The sequence below is a fragment of the Nelumbo nucifera genome, chromosome 1 (assembly GCF_055504915.1).
Source record: "Nelumbo nucifera cultivar China Antique chromosome 1, China Antique-T2T, whole genome shotgun sequence".
NCBI classification, from domain to species: domain Eukaryota; kingdom Viridiplantae; phylum Streptophyta; class Magnoliopsida; order Proteales; family Nelumbonaceae; genus Nelumbo; species Nelumbo nucifera.
The window spans coordinates 47,464,638-47,481,672 of NC_142649.1; the positions used below are offsets into that span (position 1 = coordinate 47,464,638).

Consider the following 17,035-nt stretch of genomic DNA (forward strand, 5'->3'; position numbering starts at 1 on the left):
GAATATATCTGTCAATGGACCGGGTTTGGGTTGAAACCAATCTAAATCAAAATGAATTTGAACATATTAAATGGTCCAAACATTGAATTAGACTGATCCAAATTGGTCCAAAGCATTCATTGAATTGGATTGGACCTGGTCCATTTATCTCCCATAGATAATGTACAAGTACGGGAGATATTATGGATGTACAACAAGCTGTGAGGTTGGTGTGACTGTGGGAGGCACGCCCTGTCAGGAGCAGATCCCGACTGGACGCAAATCGGGATCTCCTCACGGAGAGCACCTCAGACGGACCATCCAACCGTGTATTGGGAGCATCTCTTCCCAATGATTGGTCTGTGAGGTCCGAGTGAGGTGCGATCTGTGAGGAGATGATGCAGATACAGACCAGACTCGTTACATCAGCTACGAAATTTCAAAGCAACAACAGAACAACTCGACATTCGACGATGCAGGTCTTCATTTATCATCGCCGCTTGGAGCGGTATCTGTCTACTGAAATAATTTCGCAATAATAGTCAGTGTTAACTTCCAACGCATTTATTGTTAGTACTTTGTCATCCATCTCTAAAGAATCCAAACGAACATCTCGTCTTCGGTCTTGCTCCTGTAAGCCTAATGACGATGATCTCTGTTTCCCCTACCCTCGTTTTGAATTCCCCCGACGCCCGGAAAGTCTTCGGGTTCTTTCTCTCTCGTCGTCAAGCTGGCACTTCGCGCATCTTTCAGAAAAGACGCAGTTCTGGCCGTTGTTCTCGGCTCGCTCGGAGACCTGTGGTTTGTTGCGAATCTAATCCCGAGGTGAGTCTCTACTAATTATCACCTTGTTTTACTCTGTTTTTGCACTTAAACGATTAGAATTCAGATTTACAGAGCAGCTCGGGATCTTCGTTTTGGTTAACTTTTTAGAATTGAGGCAATTGAGTTCATTTCTTTTATTTGTATATGGTGAATTTGCAGTTTTCTGTAATCTTGATTTTGTAATGTCTCTAGTACTGGTATTTGAAGGATAATGGTAAATTTTGGGGTTTGAAAAAAAAGAAGGATTTAGAAATGAATTAAGGGCCCATAATTTTACAATGGATATGGCACTGAAGAGGAATGGTGGAACAGGATTCATGTGGCCGACCCCATATAGTTGGGCTAAGGCTTAATTGAGTTGAGTTAAGTTGGAACACAGATATGGAGAACACTGCTTTGTACCTTAAAGCATTCTTTCAAGAGAGGTTGAAGTGTCAGGCATTTGTTGGGAACAAATTGCTGAAAAATTGTGGGTGTTCCATAACATGAATGTTTTTGTTTTCATTTGTTTTTGAAATGGCCACATCAGAAAAAAAAAAAACAAAAACAAGCACTTGAGCTCTGCCATTTGTTTTGTAAGGCAAAAAAAAAAAAAAGTTTGTGATTTATGGAGCATGATACACCCCTCCATTTTGTCCATTAGAGCAGGATGGGCAAAATGGAGGGGTGCATATGGAGTTTTATGTGATAGGAGAATACCACTTAGATTAAAAGGAAAATTCTATAAAAACAGTTGTAAGGTTCTATAAAAAATAACAATGCCTATAAAGGAAAATAAAAGTGTTGAATAAAGAAGTGTTTTGAAGAATAACAATGATAAAAAATGGAGAATGAAGGAAGAATTGGATTTAACATAAAGAAGTTATATGGAGACAAAAGTCATGATGCAAGCAGATTAAAGGAGATGGGAATTATAGGTTCTCTCCTTACCAAATGGAAGGAAGAAGAAAATTCTTGTCTCTAGAATTTTGGTTGGAAATAAGGTGATCATAAGCTCAGAGAAAATAGCCAAAGTCTTTGTGGACCACTTTTAATCTATCTACTATCACTTACCACCCAATAGAGTGGTAGTGGAGGGATTGGATAGCCTGCCTTGTCGAGGACCAAGTGGTGGTATTTGACAAACCTTTGGTCCCACATTGGAATGCAGTGCTAAGGATTGTGAGGTACTTGAAAGGAGCTCCTGGCCGTGGGTTATTGTACAAAAGTGGTGGAAAACTGGAAGTAGAAGGATACATCGATGCTGATTGGGCAGGTTCCATGTCTAATAGACGGTCTACCACAGGCTATTGTACCTTCCTGGGGGGTAACCTGGTAACGTGGAAAAGTAAGAAGCAAATAGTTGTGGCAAGAAGCAGTGCAGAAGCAAAATATAGGGCCATGGCACATACTGCTTGTGAATTAGTGTGGCTAAGGAATCTTCTACAGGAGATAGGATATGACATCAGTACTCCAATGAAGCTCTATTGTGACAATCAGGCAGCAGTTCATATCTCTTCCAATCCGGTGTTTCACCAAGCACATCGAAGTTGACTGTCATTTTGTGAGAGAGAAGGTGCTGAATGGAGTGATAGAGACTGCGTATGTTAATACAGGAAATCAGTGGGCAGACTTGTTTACAAAAGGTTTGAGTCGGGGGAGAGTGGACTACATATGTAACAAGCTGGGATTATATGATATATACTCACCAGCTTGAGGGGGAGTGTTAGTGAAGGGGTATTTCGGTCTTTGTATCTGTTGAGATGCTGATGTGTACTATTATGTTAGTTCGAGTGTCCCTTACTTAAATAAGGGCACTTATGTCTTTTCCAGTCACATTAATAATAGAATAACAGGTCTGGCCGAAACTAGGGTAGACTTTTTTTCCTATTTTCGAACCAGACCTTTTCTCTTCTCCTTCCTCTTTCTTCCTTCTTCTTTCCTCTCTTCCTTCTTGCTGTTTACTTTACAGCTAACAAACAAAACAGACTTCTAGGGCAGGCTGAACTTTAATAGTAACAATAAAGACAAAAGTTAAAAGGCAAGCAATTGACATAAATAAAGAAGAGAAGATGACTAAAGACCAAAAGGGAGACAAAGAGAAATATCCCTATTACAATTGTTTAGTTTTATCCCATTTGATTTATACAGTTTTTGTTATGTTTTTTCAAGCGATAAATGAGCAATTATATTTCTTCTAATGATTTCTTGAAGGTTTATTAACTAATTTAATGTTTCTATGAAACTTTTCTGATTTTTTAGATTTTCCAAATATCTTAAGGAAATTAGCAATATATCTCTGAAATTTCTCCAACTCTACATGGAAAAATGTTCATTGATATCGATATTACAAACTATGGACTGAATGAGTTACCTACATGAACTTTTCTATTTATAATTTTTTCCAAATCAACCTTCTTTATTTCTTTTGTTCTAACATGGTCAATCATATCTTCATCTTCTTCCTCTAGATTCTTGGAGATTTCCTTCTTTACAGTCTTTCCTTGATGCTTCTGAAGTTGACTTCTCCAGCTTGTCTATTGAAAGCTTTGAGGTCGAATCCATAGGCCTACGATCTAGACTTTTATTAATATGATATGAAGTCACACAGTTGCGAACATCCTTATGTTTACAAACATTATACTTAACTCCCTTCGTCTTATATACTCTTTTAAACTTATTAGATGGGCCTGCCCCATGTAGACCCTCTTTCTACTGGGAAAAAACTTTGGTTATGTGAACAAGATGCAAACTCTTTGTTCCTTTTGATTTTCTCATTGACCCAATGTTTTTGTCCTTTTTTTTCAATAAGCAACACGTTCATTGATTAAAACTTAGAGTGATTACAACAATCTAGGAAACTATCCAGACACCTAAGTTTATCAACAGAAATTACAGTTCAGCCCAAAACAATTGGTCTCTATGCATGCCCTGTTTTTCCATGCAGTCTGCAACTACATTGCTGATCTTCTAACCCATTTGAAGGTAGCTTCCACATCCTTGGCTAAGGACTGTATTTGCCTTAATGTCTGTCTATAAACCCAAGCTCCTGGAATATTGCTGTTGAAACAGTAAATGACAATCTTAGCATATCCTTCAACCTCCAATGGTTTGATTCCAAGATTCATTGCTAATTTCAATCCTTGCAAAAGTGCCATAACTTCAGCTGTGACAGAATCATTTACTTCAATGGGACCTGAAAACAAAACTTTGATATTGCCCATTGAATCTCTAATTACTCCTCCAATTCCTTCTGGTCCAGGGTTGTCTAAGAAATTGCCATCAAAATTCAACTTCAATCTTGGACTTTAAGGTGGTTTCCATTCTATCATAGTCTTGTCCTTCACCTTTGAAGAGATAGCAACTGCTCCCAAGCTCTCAGGATCTAATGCTTTTGTCCCTTTCCCTATAATCTTCATTGTCTTCATTTATGCAAGCACTATCTTCTTGCGACCCAAATCCTTTCCTAATCTTCCAACTTCCTCAATGGACTTTGAGACATTGATCTCCAAGCCATTGATCAAATCAAGCCTACATAACCAGTGACCCCCTCCAGACAACTCTTTAGAGTTTCCATAGTACTATTGCCATCAATTGTCTCTGGTGAAGAATCCATAATCTCAGCTTTAGTTCCTTTGGATTCCTTATGAGTTAGCACCTCAGTCATGTTAGTGGTCTCTCCACAAGGTCATTTCAAAAATTGAGAGACTTCTAGATTGTCATGTTAACAGCTTTTCATATTTCAAAGTGCCATTATGTTTAGACTTTTCATATTTCAATCTTCTTTTGGTGTATGGCTGTACATCATTGTATAGAAGAAATTGTTATAGGTCATATGACATTCTGTATATAGGCTATTTTCCTGCTATGCATATTTAATAGAATACTAACTTTACTTTTCAAAAAAAGGTGTAAAACCTGTTAGAATACACAAATCAGGGGTATTTTGGTCATTTGGGTTTTATCTATTTGAGAGTGAAAGGTCTATTTTATTTAAGTTTAAGTTATGTGTTCCATCATTTATGAGGGACAATATGGTCTTTCTTGTAACTATGTTATTGGAGATAAATACAAGTGGGGCGGCTAGAGGTGGACTGATTTTTCCTAATCTGGCCGAACCCTTCTTCTCCTCCTTCTTCTCTTCTTCTTTCTCTTCTTCTTCTCTACTTTAACCTAGAATCGAATAGGGATTTAACATGGTATTGGAGATAAATACATAGGTCTTATTGCTTTGATACCATGTAAAATCCCTATTCGATTCTAGGTTAAAGTAGAGAAGAAGAAGAGAAAGAAGAAGAGAAGAAGAAGGAGGAGAAGAAGGGTTCGGCCAGATTAGGAAAAATCAGTCCACCTCTAGCCGACCCACTTGTATTTATCTCCAATAACATAGTTACAAGAAAGACCATATTGTCCCTCATAAGTGATGGGACACATAACTTAAACTTAAATAAAATAGACCTTTCACTCTCAAATAGATAAACCCAAATTACCAAAATACCCCTGATTTGTGTATTCTAACAGCTTCCAAGCCCTCACACTGGATCATTGACTCCGGAGCCTCGGACCATATGTTTGGGACTCCTAATGTATTTTCTTCTCTTTCTCGGTCCTTCACATCTCAAACAGTTACTCTTGCTAATGGTTCTACATCTCCCATCTGTGTTGTTGGTGATGTTGATCTCTCCTCCTTGTCTTTATCATCTGTTTTATATGTTCCCAAGTTTCCTTTTAACCTTATGTTTGTTAGTAGATTAACCAAGTCACTTAATTGTTCCATAACCTTTTATCCCTCTTCTTGTGTATTTCAGGATCTCAAGACGGGGATGAAGATTGGTGGAGGGCATGAGGCAGGTGGATTGTATTACCTTGATGGTGGTGGCCCTCTAGTAGCTTTTCAGTCGTCTCTTACTCCTCTTCAATGGCACTGCAGACTTGGTCATCCTTCTCTCAAGGCTCTGAAGTTGTTGGTTCCTTCCCTGAGTCATCTTTCATCTTTGGATTGTGAGTCATGTCAGCTTGGGAAACATCATAGAGTCTCTTTTAGTCTAAGAGTTGATAGTCGTGTCTCGAGTCCTTTTTCTTTAGTTCATTCTGATGTCTGGGGTCTGATCAAAGTGATGTCATACAATGGCTATAAGTATTTTGTAATTTTTGTTGATGACTTTTCAAGGATGACATGGATTTATCTTATGAAAGATCATAGTGAATTGTTTTCTATTTTTAAAAAATTTTATGCTGAAATACGTACCCAATTTGGTTTTCATATTAAAATTCTTCGCTCCAATAATGCCAAAGAGTACACCTCAATACTATTTCAGCAATACTTAGAGCACCATTGGATAATTCATCAAACTTCTTGTGCCTACACCCCACAACAGAACGGTGTAGCTGAACGGAAAAATCGACATCTCCTTGAAACTGTTCGGTCTTTGATGCTTAATATGAATGTACGAAAGCATTTTTGGAGTGATGCTGTCCTCACATCTTGTTTTCTCATCAATCGGATGCCCATGTCCATCCTTGGAAGTTAATCCCCCTTCTCGGTGTTGTTTCCCACCTTGTCTCAGTTTCCTTTCACCCCAAGAGTCTTTGGATGTGTTTGTTTTGTTCAAAACTTGGCCTGGTTTAGACAAGTTAGATGCACGAGCTACTAAGTGTATCTTCCTTGGCTACTCAAGGACTCAAAAAGGGTATAAGTGCTATAACCCTATCTTCCATAAGTCATTTGTGTGTTCCAATGTCACATTCTTTGAATCAGTTCCTTTTTTCTCGGATACTGTGGTTTCTTCTCCTTCCTCCGTAGTTCCTCTTCCTGTCCTTGTTGCGGATCCCCTTCCCATGGTTCCCATTCCAGTTGCAGATTCACTTCCCATGCCAGTTACTACTGAGAGACCACCAATCAAACACGTGTATATTCACAGAAGAGCACCGACCCCTCCTCCAATTCAGCCCTCGTCGACAGGTCCTGTCGTTTCTTCTTCTCCTTTAGACCTTGATCTTTCTATTGCCCTGCGGAAAGGTAAACGCACTTGTACTTCTCATCCTATTTCACACTATGTTTCGGCTGCTCACCTTTCTGCTTCTCATCGCAACTTTATATCATTGCTATCATCTGTTTCCATTCCCAAGACTGTCCAGGAAGCCCTTACCTCCCCAGGGCGATGACAAGCCATGGAAGAGGAACTCTCTGCTCTACAACACAATCACACGTGGGAACTCACTGCTCTTCCTCCTAGTAAGCATGTTGTTGGGTGTAAGTGGGTCTACACAGTGAAGTATCTTCCAGATGGCAGTGTGGAGCGATTGAAGGCCAGGTTAGTGGCCAAGGACTATTCTCAGTTGTATGGTGTGGACTATATGGAGACATTTTCTCCTGTGGCTAAAATTGGTTCAGTTCGGGTGTTGATTTCATTAGCTGCTATGTATGATTGGCCTCTTGTGCAATTTGACATAAAAAATGCTTTCCTACATGGTTATCTCATTGAGGAAGTGTATATGGAGCAACCGCTAGGGTTTGTTGCTCAGGGGGAGGATGGTAAGGTTTGTAGACTCATAAAGACAATTTATGGACTGAAACAATCTCCACGCGTATGGTTTGGCAGGTTCAGTGAAGTAGTGAAAGACTTTGGGATGAAACTGTGTCAGGTAGACCATTCTGTTTTCAGCTATGACTCAAAAGATGGGAAAATCTTGCTAGTGGTGTATGTGGATGATATTGTCATAATTGGGAGTGACAGTAACGGGATTGACAGGTTGAAGAAATTCTTACAGGACCATTTCAATACGAAAGATTTGGGTAAGCTGAAGTACTTCCTGGTAATAGAAGTTGCAAGGTCAAGGCATGGAGTTAACTTATGTCAAAGAAAATATGTTCTTGACCTACTTGAAGAAACAAGACTGTTAGGTGCTAAACCAGCAGAGACTCCTATGGAACTTAATGTCAAGTTGAGTGTTGATGCAGGTGAAGAGTTTGATGATCCTGGAAGATACCAGAGGTTGATGGGAAAGTTGAATTATCTGACTATTACTCGACCAAATATATCATTTGCTGTGAGTATGGTGAGTCAGTTTATGCAACATCCTCGGATTCCTCATTGGGAAGCAGTTCTAAGGATTGTTAGGTACCTGAAGGGTGCTTCAGGTCGTGGTTTGCTATACCAAAGTGGAGGGACTCTTGAAATAGTAGGGTATACAGATGCTGATTGGGCTGGTTCTATATCAGACAGGAGATCAACTACAAGGTATTGTACCTTCCTTGGTGGCAATCTTGTAACTTGGAAGAGCAAGAAACAAACAGTGGTGGCAAGGAGTAGTGCAGAAGCTGAGTATAGAGCTATGGCTCATACCACATGTGAACTAGTATGGTTGAAGAACTTGCTACAAGAGATGGGGTTCTCGGTTGAGAAACCCATGAGACTATACTGTGATAACCAAACTGCTGTTCACATCTCTTCCAACCCAGTCTTCCATGTGAGAACCAAGCATATTGAGGTCGATTGTCACTTTGAGAGAGAAAGTGATAAGTGGAGTGATAACCACATCTCATGTGAGCTTGGGAAATCAGCGGGCAGATCTCTTTACAAAGGGATTGTCTCGAGGCAGAGTAGATTATATTTGTGACAAGCTGGGACTATATGACATATACTCTCCAGGTTGAGGGGGAGTGTTAGAATACACAAATCAGGGGTATTTTGGTAATTTGGGTTTATCTATTTGAGAGTGAAAGGTCTATTTTATTTAAGTTTAAGTTATGTGTCCCATCACTTATGAGGGACAATATGGTCTTTCTTGTAACTATGTTATTGGAGATAAATACAAGTGGGTCGGCTAGAGGTGGACTGATTTTTCCTAATCTGGCCGAACCCTTCTTCTCCTCCTTCTTCTTCTCTTCTTCTTCTTTCTCTTCTTCTTCTCTACTTTAACCTAGAATCGAGTAGGGATTTTACAAAACCAAATAAAATTTGGAGCTAATTTTTTATTATGCTATTGGACTTTAAATTAGGATAGCTGTAATCAACTTACTACCATAGCATAATGTTTGTTTAAAATGAAAGAGATAAATACCATACCGAAAGTTGTAGTTGAAAGAAAAAAAGGTAAGCAATTATTCTAATATAAATATGTTTTTTGTGCCTGAAAAACTTCTCTATCATACCCAGATTCTATTTCCATTGTTCAGAGAATAGTTTTGTTGGAAAGAAACAGAATAAAGAACTCTATGCTCTGTACCATATCTAAAGTTTTTCTGTTGGAAAACCAAAATTTGAATGGTATTCTAATGCAAGATGTGTTTCATTGTTGCAATACTAATGTCTGACAGCCAGAGGAACCACGAGTTAGAAGATGCTCCCCTCTTCTAGAGAGTGTATTACTTTCAGGTGAAACTATTCTGTATTCTGGTGACTGGAAGGCTGTTCCTGACATTTGGAAATCTTCAGCTGAAAGGTATGGTGGTCTGATTGCCTTAGTGGATCCATATCATGATCCGCCATCAGAATTGACTTATAAGCAGGTATTTTGTAATACTCTGTTGCATCTGCTTAGTGTTGAGAACATAATTACTCTTTCTATATATCTCTCTCCCCTTTTTTTTTTCCTCCCTGTGAGGTTAAGTCATTCTTGTGTGTGAGAGACTGCCAATGTGTGGAGTAAAATAATTTTAGATTTTAGAATACCAATACCATTTGTAAATACATTGTATAGATTTAGTTTCTTTGAACTTTTCTGCATATTAGCTACTTTAAAAGATCTGATGAGGCTGATATGATAAATTTGGATTTTTATCAAACTTATCAAAGCACCATTGTGCTATTGTTTCACATTTCTCTTAAGTGGGAAGTTTCTTATCACGATTAACAACCTAATGGTGAACTTGGAAATTTAATTGATAAGTTGGTTAAGTTTTCAAGAAAATGGGGGTAATGTATGAACATATGACAAGGGTTTCTATTATTGGTACTACATTTGGTCTGTGTTGAGACTTTTGTGATTGGTAGCAAGATCAAAGAGATTTTATTAGACGTAGTAATAATGCACTAATAAGGGCAGCCCAGTGCATGAGGCTCCTGCCAATGTGGGGTCTGGGAAGTGACAGATGTATGCAGACTTACCCTGCACATACAGAGAGGCTGTTTCCAATAAGAATAATGCACTAATAAAACTCCCAAAGTAGGAAGAACAAGAGAGTAGAGCATGCTGACTTTCCTATTCTTAATACATGAGGCCCTTGGTGACTGGCCTAAGCCTTATTGAATGACCACAACATATCTCTTGTCTCCCTAACTCTAGTGAATGTGATAGAGACTAGAGGGTTGGCTCATCTTCATATCCATTTGACAAGATCTTCATAATTTAAGTCAAAGATCTTGCCTCTCTATCACAAAATATTCATGGTCCCCCATCTCAATTTCTCATTCATCCTACTTGAAAGTGATCTGCAATGTGTGAAAGAGAAAGAAAGAGAGAAAGAAGAGATAAAGGAGAAAGAAGAATAGAGATTGAATGAATGAGTGAGAAAAAATGGTCTCACACCTAGTCTTTCTATTATTTATGTAACAGTTACAAAGCATGTGCAAACAAACAAATATGCCCCCTGTTACATAGCTCAAGTATTGCTACACTCCCCCTGAAGTAGAGCATAGATGTCCATCATACTCACTTTGCTAAGAGTTGATCTATTGGGCTGTAGGCTTTGTTCTTATTTCTCTTTATGTTTATGGGCCTAAGGGTCCATTTGGTTCACAGTTGGAATTGGAATTGGAATGACCTATTTCCATAGTCTGTTTGGTTCAGATAGGAATCGGAATGGGAATTGGAATAACCTGGAATGGGATTTCATTCCCAAGGGAGGGGAATTTCCCTCAAATGGGGGAATGCCATTCCACCCGTTTTGTTTTAACTATTTCTGAAATGGTGTTGAGTTGTATCATTCCACATTATCCGAACGAAGAGTCTTAATATGAATATCAAATTGGGTACGAATTTCAGTATGAAACTTTTAGAAAATAGAGAACAATTTACTTCTATCTTTGATAAGATAAAGCCATGTCATTGTTGAATAATCATCAACAAAAATTATAAAGTACTTGTAGCCATTGTACGACACTACTTTATTCAGATCCCAAACATCTGAATGAATTAATAGAAAAGGACTCAAAATGCAAGTATCAAACCTAGGACTGAAAGAGACTCTGGTGATTTCCAAACAGACATGACTCACAATCCAACAAAGAAAGATGACTTAATGATGGAATAAGTAACTTCAGGGCTTTGAGAGACAGATGACCAAGTTTGCAGTGCCACTGGAAAGGAGTGAGAGAAGACTGAAGTACTTTCGGGCCACCACCATGAAGGTAATACAACCCACCTACTTCATGCACTCTTTTAGTCTTCATCACCGCCTTCAGATCTTGAAACACACAAGAAGGTAAAAGGTTATGGAACAGTTAAGAGATTTAGTCAATCTACTAACAAATATAAGGTTAAAAGGAAATTTGTGTACATATAAGATAGAGGATAAAGATAAAGATGTGAGGTATACACCACTAACACCATGAATGGGAGTAGAAATATTAGCAAGGGTCATTGTTTGAGATGTGGAAGACTGGGAAAAGAGAAGAAAACACACATGGAGACCCAGTCATTATCATTAGAGGCTCCAGAGTCAATAATCCAATGTGAAAGTTTGGATGCCAAACAAGCCATACTTGAATAAGGACGAGTGGTTGTATTTTGCTGAGAGGATGTTTGAAGAAATTTCTTATATTCATCACGCAAGACACTCACCACTTCCTTCCTAGAAGCACTTGCAGATGTGGAGGTTGTCTGATTAGCTTGTTGGTTTTCACCAAATGTGCCACCACCACCAGTTACAACATGATTGGAAGTATTAGGTGGACCATGTAACTCATAACGGAAATTAACAGTATGCCCTTCTAATCCGCAATATGTGCACCTTCTAGGACCCTTACTTCGTCATTTACTATGACCTCCCTCTGAATCTCGACCTCCATTACGACCACCGGTACGATTAAACATAGAACCACTTTGGTTCCTTGGAAATCCACGTCCACTTCCACCACCTCTATTCCCACGACTTCCCCCTCTCGCCACCACAAAAAATAGACCTGTCCGAAAGGATGGAATGCTCCATAGGTTCAATAGAAATCCTCTAGAGTCGGGCAAACACCTCCTCAAGAGAGGGAAGAGTAGATCTGCCTAATATTTGCGCCTGAACAAGTTCATAGTCAGGTTTCAGTCCCACTAAAAACCTTGTCACATCAAGTTGTTCTCATTGCTGCTATTGAATTTTAACATTTAAAGTCAAAGTGTGATACACATTAAGCTCATTATGAAGATTTCAAATACTGGCATAATACTTCTTTAAGCTTTGATTTCCATGTTTCAGGTTAAAGTACTTTTGATAAAGTTTGTTAGACAGTGTATGCCCTTAGCTCCAATCAGATTGATGTACATTATGACATTTATTGTAAATGAATAAAGCACATATTTGATTCATGTTCTTGTGGTGTGTTTCTGTGTAATACCCTTAAATTGGACACTTATGAGACTCGTGTTAGTTTAGAATGTTCACAGCCGTTGGATAAGTCTGGGGAGATTTATCCTGCCAAGGCTGACATTGGTGTGCTGCCAAATGTTGGGGTGGCCTGTCTCAGCCGCCAGGGTGAGACCCGAGGCACATGCAGTGTAGGTTTACTTGAAACCTTGAACCGGACCAGATTTCTAGTATTGCCCTGGACCTTGGAGATTGATGGGCAAAACTGGAAAGTTACACCTGACCCCTAGACTCGATTATGATACTGCACTAGGTGTCGGATTGGGCTGTCTTTGATATGCCAATCCGTGAGATCCTTAGAGGGGGTCAAAACCTGGGTATGTTGGGACAGTCTGAGAATTCATCTGAGTGGGTGATCATAGTGACAGGATCAACCCCTTTGTCGGACAAAGGTAATGATCGGGGATGCAGTCTCTCTGATGGAAACCAAGACTGCCGGCAACCGATTTCAATTGTTGAAATTTGTTTTTGCAAAATATATTTTATATACGAATATAAATATATATATGTTATGGTTTCAAAATGTTTGCAAAAGGTTTTAATTCCCGGGATCCATGTGAGCAGAGTGCAACACTGTTCCTTGCAGCCGAGGGAGAGGTCTTCTCTTGTCGGGCAGTGTTTGATCATTATGGGCTGAGAGGTTAAGTGTAAGACCATTGAGGGTAATACCTGATGGGCTAATCTTGCATCTGCCCACAGTCCCTGGGTGTTACAAGGTGGCTTGGCCCAAGGACCACTTAGTGTAAGTGTTGGGCCCATAGAGTCCATGTGATGGGCTCAGGGGGTTCATTGGGCTTTCTAGTGAATTCGGCTAGGCCTTGTAACAAAGGCTGGGCCGAACCCTTGTGGCTGATGTGTAGATCAATGCTTGGGTTCCACACCTTACAAGGAAACCCAACTGAGTAGCAGTTTGGAAGGCTAAGTGAGCACATATACTTATTGGGCCTAAAGCCCATTTCGAACTGGGTTGATTTGATCAGTTAAACTAAAGGGGTGGATTTGAGATTAGATTAGCAGAGGGCTGATCTAATTTGCAGATAAGATAAGGGTCTATCCTTATCTCTCAAAGGGAATTCAGATCCAAATATGATTTGGATGAACAACTCCTAATGGAATTAGGAGCTGATCCCTTTAAGGTTATAAAAGGAGGAAGGGGTGGCAGCTTTTAGAAGATGACATTCTCAAATTCAGAGAGAGAACATAGCACCCAGTGAGACTGTGCTATTTTCTCCTTGCCGCTTCCTTCCTGCCACCGCCATAACTGCCAGTTCGATCTCCTCTTTCAAGCAGGAACGATCAAGATTGGATCTTGATATCAGCCTTTGGAGAAAGGGTGATCTGAAGTTGTGCTCATAGCCTCCAGCGAATTCTTGTGAAGGGTTTGGTTCGTTGGACGAACACTGCTGATTTTGCTCCATCCTACACTGTGCCATCTACAGTGGGAGCAGTTTTTGGTTCATTCCTTGGGCGTGAACACCTCCATTGGGAGATATTGTTTCTCCGTACCAGGTATATTTCTCTCCTGCTTCTGGTTTCAGATCTGGTTCGGTTTTTGGTTCAAGATTGATCATTGAAAATGCAGATTTTCTAAAACAGGGAATGCGATTCCCAGATGAGGGGAGAGGCTCCTTCCCGGAGACATCTGTAGATGTAGAAGGCATCTGATCACGTTGGACTGCCATGTATGTGAATGGGACCCACCCATGCTGAGTCAAGTGTCAAATATGCACTGACTTGGCTAGATCAGCAATGTACATAGACTTATGTTGCCAAACGGTCTTTGAGCTGTTGTGGTCTTCTAACAGCTCTAAGAATAATGATTCTAACCAAATGGTCTATGGGCTGCGAAGATCTTTATGAAAAAGCCCACTACGTCTTTTGTCTGTCAGAGCTTCTAGAAGACCTTCCAAAATAGACTTGCCAAACGGAACCTAATTAAAAGGCCAGATAAGGTCCAAGCCCAATAACCAAAGAAGCTCAACATAAAACATTAAAATAAATAAAATAAAAAGCAAATAAATAAAGGCCCATAGCATAGTGCTCAATCTCTCAACAGGGTTAATCATAAAAGGACCACAAGATTTTCAACTTTGTTGACCAAAGGATCAGCAAATGATGTTATGTGCTCTTTCCATAGTCTTCTCAGATTTCTATTTGTTTCTTTACTTTTAACTTGTAATGTCCTATTAGCAGTCTCATTTTTATTTAGTTTGTTAAATTAATTGTCTTGGATTATTCAATAGAACAAGTTAATTCTTTATAGGCTCTGCTCAAGTCTTTTCCTTGGCCAATGACAGCTCGAGCAGGAAATTTTGAATTTCGCAGAAGGCCTAAGAGTTATTGGAATAAAACCAGATGAAAAAGTAGCACTTTTTGCTGACAACTCATGCAGGTGGCTCATTGCAGATCAAGGTACACTCTAATGGTCTTATTCTTTAACCTTATTATTAACATTTTCTTTTTGCAACCTACATTTGTCATATACCATAATGGTGGTGGATGTTTGAAATTCTTGGTTCTCCCTAAACAAGGGTAAGAATATGGTCAAGTGAACTTCAGAAGCCTGAACATATTGTAAATCTTTATGTTTGTGCTATATGGGATCCAATAGTGGAAAGGGAACAAGGATCAAGAATGTTGATATAATATCTTTTGACTGGGAAAAGAGGAAATTTGTTTAATGGGGGAATATACTATAAACAAAAGCAGTTTGACAAGACTGAGATTTTGTGACCAGTCATTGACAGATTCGTTGAAAGACTACTGGCTAGACTTGCTTTATATCAAACAGAAAGAAGAGTAAATAATAATAGTTTGGATTGATGAAGTTAAAAGAGAAGGTGCAAGAAAAGAGAGGAAGAAATAAACCTGGGTTTATATGATAAGGGGAATGGCTGAATCAAATCTGTTTTTTTTTTTTTTTCTATCAAAGTTTAATATGAATGATTTAGAGAGAGAAATTTCTCTCTAGAGAAAGTACGAGAAAGCTGACAATTAAAGGAAATTGAGATACACCTAACTGGGTTTAGTTCAATCCTTTATTTTATGTTGTGAATACTAGTCTTTGATTGTCTTTTCCAGGTGTTTGATGACTGCGAATGGCTGATCTTAGAAAAAACTTGGAAGAGAAAAACTAGAACAAAGAAAACCCTAAGAATTGCTCCCTACAGTTCCTTAAAATTACTGTAGGGCTTTTGGCACCACTCTCCAAAAGTCACAGAAGCAGAAAATAATCTTCAAAATTCATTAGCTGTATTTTTGGAACATTACACCTACCTTGACTGTCTTGAGCCAGACATGCTCATTGTTAAAGTAATGAAACTCGTTATTATGGTTCTGCAATGTATACTCCAAACTCCAAATTTAGAATTTAGATTAACTCTACCAATAACTGAAATTTTAAGCACAACTAAACCATTACTCGATGAATCAAACTAATATGATGGACCCAACATTCAACATGTACAATGACCAAAATACTCATATTATTTAATATATAAGAATACATAAAAACCCAAAAATAATTTAGTTTTGACTGTTTGGCTTCTGCATCAATGCGTTAATTCATTAAATCACTATTTTTTGTTTTATTATATACGAGTATTGTACATTCCATTTAAGTATTGTAGATAGTTATGCTAGTCCATGGCACTGAACAGAATGGAATGGTGACACAGGATTCATGTAGCAGACACCATATAGTTAGGTGAAGATTTTGATGATGAGTTAGTTATGCTAGTCTATACACATGAGCAATAATCAATGCAAATGTTTAGAGAACTGGACCGGAGGTAGAATCATTTTTCCCTCCAGGTCATGTTTCACTGGTTCAATTGGATGGGTGCTAGGTCAACCCAGTCAACCTGTGACACCACCACAATATAATATATATATATATATATATATATATAATATACATAATAATATTAATTATATATAAAATATATAATTATATTCTGCATATAAAATGTGTATTTTTATTATAGTTTCAATTTTTATATTAAAAATTAAGACTTGAGATGAAAAGTTTTTTTTGGCAAAAATAGTGGGACAAGATGCCTTAGACAATTTAGCACAAAGCTATGGCCTTTGGAAATCTGCATATAGGTAAAAATGAATTGAGAAAATGGCCAGTTTTATAAAACCGGGACTGGTTCACCGGTTCTCTGGTTGGAGAAACTGGTCGGATTGTTTATAGGGTATGACTGAACCGGTCAATGGATTAATTTATGGTTTTTTCGGTCCAACTGGCTGTTCCTGTCTGGTTCTCTAAACATTGATCAACACTGACCTTGCAACATCATTTTTGCATAGGGATCATGGCTATTGGAGCAATTAATGTAGTGAGGGGAACAAGGTCATCTACTGAAGAATTATTGCAGATATATAATCATTCAGAGAGGTCAGTATGCCATTTTTATCATTGCCATTTTAATGGATATTTGATTCCTAAGTTCAATTTATACATGATATTAGCAAAGCTTTCTGTAAGCTATAATGTTATGATCTTTAAATTGTCATTTTACAACTAGGTTACTAAGGCAAAAGTTCTCTATCAGCTAATTTCTATTACAAGTATGGTAAAAAATGAAAAATGACCTAACCAATAATGGCTTTTATTTTAGGACAAAACATATGGACTTTACAAACTCATAGGATATGATGCCTTATCAATTG

The 17,035-nt window shown here is 38.5% G+C and overlaps 1 protein-coding gene across 6 annotated transcripts in view; it reads left to right on the forward strand.

The window, feature by feature from the left end:
- The first annotated feature begins 236 nt into the window (after window positions 1-236).
- Window positions 237-17,035, forward strand: part of LOC104590423 (putative acyl-activating enzyme 16, chloroplastic) — a 120,105-nt gene continuing 103,306 nt past the window's right edge. For 2 of the 6 annotated variants that reach the window (XR_016081371.1, XR_016081372.1), the window contains exons 1-4: window positions 237-804; window positions 9,104-9,295; window positions 14,656-14,770; window positions 16,673-16,760. Coding sequence is in view for 3 of the 6 variants with exons in the window: in XM_088896643.1 (XP_088752769.1) it covers window positions 622-804; window positions 9,104-9,295; window positions 14,656-14,770; window positions 16,673-16,760 (578 nt within the window). In the remaining 3 variants the exon portion in view is untranslated. The remainder of the gene's footprint in view (window positions 805-9,103; window positions 9,296-14,655; window positions 14,771-16,672; window positions 16,761-17,035) is intronic. The other 4 variants (XR_016081370.1, XM_088896643.1, XM_088896644.1 and 1 more) reach the window with 4 other exon arrangements.